This window comes from Merops nubicus, unplaced genomic scaffold (assembly GCF_000691845.1).
Source record: "Merops nubicus isolate BGI_N331 unplaced genomic scaffold, ASM69184v1 scaffold39264, whole genome shotgun sequence".
In the NCBI taxonomy this organism is placed as follows: Eukaryota; Metazoa; Chordata; class Aves; order Coraciiformes; family Meropidae; genus Merops; species Merops nubicus.
This window is the reverse complement of record NW_008604288.1, coordinates 10,484-14,755: the sequence shown is the minus strand read 5'-3', so window position 1 is coordinate 14,755 and position 4,272 is coordinate 10,484. Positions and strand designations below refer to the sequence as shown.

At 42.7% G+C, this 4,272-nt stretch overlaps 1 protein-coding gene across 1 annotated transcript; it reads left to right on the top strand.

The window, feature by feature from the left end:
• The first annotated feature begins 2,380 nt into the window (after window positions 1-2,380).
• GP9 (glycoprotein IX (platelet)) lies at window positions 2,381-3,007 on the top strand. The gene has a single exon (XM_008938958.1). The coding sequence runs from the start codon at window positions 2,381-2,383 to the stop codon at window positions 3,005-3,007; it is 627 nt and encodes a 208-aa protein (XP_008937206.1).
• Window positions 3,008-4,272: the final 1,265 nt, after the last annotated feature.

Here is a 4,272-nt window from a genome sequence, read left to right as displayed (position 1 = left end):
TCCTACTCTGCACAGCAATAAGCTCATCTTCTTTGACACGTTTCCTCACTGGCTCTTCAAAATGTCATCTCTGGTTGCTACATGTACCCAGCACTTTACCAAGCAGAGGGAGAGGAATCAAGAGGCAATCAATAAGGGTAAGTGTCTGTTCAGGCATCTCCCCAATACGCCTTTCTCCACTTTTGCCACAGTTCTTATTTCTGTTTGATTTGTAATTTCTTGCTGGTTATATGCTAAATCAGAGGAGATTGCTTTTTCTAGAGATCCTGCTTAACATTTTTCTGTTCAGATGACATAGTCTGTCTTTTTAAGATATCTGCTTTGAAAAAAGCTTTAGTAGACTTCTTGAAAAATAACAGATGAGTACCTAGGTTCAGACCAAGGACAGTCAGACTAACTCCTCACTCACAAAGACATAGGAGATTGTCAGGATTAATATTGCAGCTTCTCTGTAATGAAGTTTAGCATTTATGTAGCATTAACCTGATTTAGAATACAGGAATGCAGTATTTAGATCAGGAGTCTAAAGCTGTCTAACTTTATTTTGAAAAGCTAATTACATAATCCTTGTATGTAAAGTGAAGCAAATTAATTTTAAAGAAAATCCATTTCTCCTACAATTTCAGTCTTTATCAAATGAAACTTCCTAGAGAAGAAAATAGTCTCAGCCTATTTTAAGTTTTTAAGAAGAAAACCTTTTTTTTTGAGTTCTACACTGCAAAACCTTTTGAAGATTTTTTTTCCAAATTCCATTCTATGTGATTACAATTTAAGCTTCTTATTGCCTTAATATGTAAAAACTTTTTTTTTACTCTTGTATTTGTTGCAGTTGCAATAGGTCTGTTCTAGCTGCTTGCTATTTCTCAGGCTTTGTCCAGCCCACTTTTAAACGTGCTCAGTGTGCTTCTATTGCTTGTCTGCAAAGTTATACAAGTGGTTGCACCTTCTTCAGTTAAAAAGCAATGTTCTTTAAGTGTATAAAAAACCAACACATTTTACAGCCTTAGCCATTCTCCAAGTAATATCCAAGGCAACTTAAAGTCAGATATTTTTGCTTACTAGCATTTACTTACTGCAAACGATTGAGAAAAAAAATTAATTATTAGATGTATTAAAATCATGAAGAAAGATGGTTTCAGGACTGAAAATTCTCCCAGCCAGTGCAAGGGAGTTTGTATTTCAAACTCCAGTCTGGTCCCAAGGCTACCCATATATTTTAAATGCAAAGAAGTAGTAGGAAGTACATGAAGGGAATAGCTCTAGAGGTTTTAAACTGCCAAACAGAAGGGACTAAAATGGAAGTCTAGTGGGATCCACTCAACATAAGTGGGAGTCTCATAGCAAAAGGGATAACTACCTGCTAGTTCAAAGCATGATTATTTAATCTTTAAAAGACAAGTAGTACTGGAGATGCAACGTTTCAAATTCTCTATTCATCCAAATCTTAAACTCTATATTCTCAGAGATGCCTGAAGCTACAAGGCAGCAAAAAAAGAACATTTTTGCCACATAAGAGTACACACTTCCCAGTTAGAATCTTCATACTCTCTGAAAGATTTTCAGACATTTACAATTATTCAGTCTCCTAAGCTCAATTTTGAAAACTAACTTCAACAAACTATTTCAGCCTGGAGAAGAAAAGGCTCCAGGGAGACCTTCTGGTGGCCTTTCAGTACATAAAGTGGTCTGTCAGAAAGCTGGGGATAGAATTTTGGGCAGGGCTTGTTGTGATAGGACAAGGGGGGATGGTTTTAAACTTAAAGAGGGGGGAATCAAGATTAGATAGATAGAAGGAATTTTTTACACTGAGGGTGGGGAGCCCCTGGCCCAGGTTGCCCTGAGAGGTGGTCGCTGCCTCATCCCTGGAACCATTCCAGATGAGGTTATCTGGGGCTCTGAGCAACCTGCTCTAGTTGCAGATGTCCCTGCTCAGTGCAGGGGGCTGGACTGGATGACTTTGAAAGGTCCCTTCCCACTCAAACCAGTCTATGATTCTATGAATTTTAACACTAGACCTATGAAGACAGAGGAATGGAACCAAAATCTTTGCCTAAAGTAACCCAGTTTTTACCACTATCTCCTGGTTATGTTCTCTTCCATAACTTTGAACCAGAACACATTTCATACAATTAGGAATAAAAAGCAATGAACTAGAGACAAAACTGAAGCACTGCACTCTCTCCTAGTTGTATTTATGCTACTTAACATCAGGACGAGTGGGTCTGTGGGAAACACAGAAAGCTAAAGATTTTCTTCCAAACCCCTAAACCTCACGAGTAACCCTAAGAAAGACATAGCTGTGTTGTAGTTCTGCAGTCAGAACCATGCTCAAGAAACACACTTATCAGATGATTATCCTCATTCTCTGGGTAGCTGAAGCATGAAGAAGACAGGACTCATCTCGGTTGTGGGATTTGCCGTATCGTTGCTGTTCCACACGACCCAGTCCAAGGCCTGTCCTCCCTCCTGCCACTGCCAGCCCCTGGGAGGGATGAGGGGGTTGTGTGTGGACTGCAGCTCCCAGAAGCTGACTCAAGTGCCTGTCCTGCCTGCCAACACCAGGAGGCTTTATCTACAGAACAACAGCCTGACCTCGGTTCCTCCCGGCGCCCTGGACAGCCTCAGCAGCCTGGAGGAGGTGAAAATACTTGATAATCCTTGGAACTGTGACTGTCACATTCTCTACCTAAAACTGTGGTTAGAAGATGTCTCTGCCTCCTCTCTTGCAAACGTCAGGTGTGCAACCCCAGCTCCTGTGAGTATGAAGCCCTTGAGGCAGCTGACTGGGAATGAGTTGGGGATCTGTAAGAGGCTTCTCCCAGTCAAGTGTCTTGAGTTCTTTTGGCGAGATCTCACTTTAATTGCTGGAGCAATAATTACACTTATTTTAGTAGCACTGGCTCTGAAATGCTCAAAAAAGCTGGTCTGCCAAACAAGCCTAAGCCAATATGACTCTGCAGGGTGGCTGTTGGGGAGGCACGCCTCCAAAAACCACAAGATACAGTGAGCTGTTCACTGCCCCTTGCTTGAACAGAAACATCAGACTATTCAACCACCCAAACCCCACGTGCACTGGGAACAGTAGTTTTTATGGTGAACATGCTACAAACAGACTCCAGGGCTGAAAGTCTGGGTCCTCACGTAGGCAAGTTTGATTTAACTTCCGTTCCAAAAGAAGCCTGGTGATGTACTGCCAAGCAAGTTTCATTCTGCTGCCATCTACTCGCCTGAAAAGCAGCTTCTAAGTTGTTTTTTTTTAAAATCATTGAACTCAGCATTTTTCCACTTAGCTCTTCTAGCAAGATGATTTACAACCCCAAATCCTACATGTTGTAATCTATGGAGATGGACACTGATTACACTATTTTAGCCAGGCTTTTCTCACTCAGAAGCTGTGTGAGTTTGCAATCTGTGACCCTGTCACAGTGTCCCAGCAGTCTTGGTAGGACCATTCTGATGTGCAAAAAAGTTCAACTATCCCTTCCTCAGGTCCAGGAGATTCCTGCCAGCAAAACCACTGTAATTATGTATGCCAGCCACCGAATGTATCCCTTACTGAATATGTTTAAAGATGGACTGGTAATGGAATATAATCAGTAAAAATAATTTTAAATATCGTTGAATTTCCTACAATAAAAAAGCATTATATGTGAAATTGAAATAATGGGTGCTTTTTGAACATTCATACTCACCCCAGTGCATGGAGCCTTAGATTGAGAAGAGGAAAGGAACAGAGTCTGATTTTTCCCTGTAGAATAATTAATGATCTAGGAGACAAAATGTCCATTGAGGTGTTAAAGTCTGCGAACAATACACAGTGGGGAACAAGAGGGAAGTCATAAATCATGCCTCTGGACTCGGCCCTAGGGAGGCCACAGCTTGAGGACTGGGGTCAGTTTTGGGCGCCACAGGATGAGAAAGACCTTGAGGGGCTGGAGCAGGTCCAGAGAAGGGCAACGAAGCTGGTGAGGGATCTGGGGAACATGGCTCATGAGGGGCAGCTGAGGGACCTGGGGTTGTTTAGTCTGGAGAAGAGGAGGCTGAGGGGAGACCTTGTTGCTCTCTACAGCTCCCTGAAAGGAGGCTGGAGTGAGGTGGGGGTTGGTCTCTTCTCCCAGGGAGCCAGTGTTAGGACAAGAGGCAAGAGGATGAAGTTGCACCAGGGGAGGTTTTGATTGGATATGAGGAACAATTTCTTTCCTGGCAGAGTGGTGAGGAATTGGACCAGGCTGCCCAGGGTGGGGGGGGCGGTACCACACCTTGAGGGGTTGC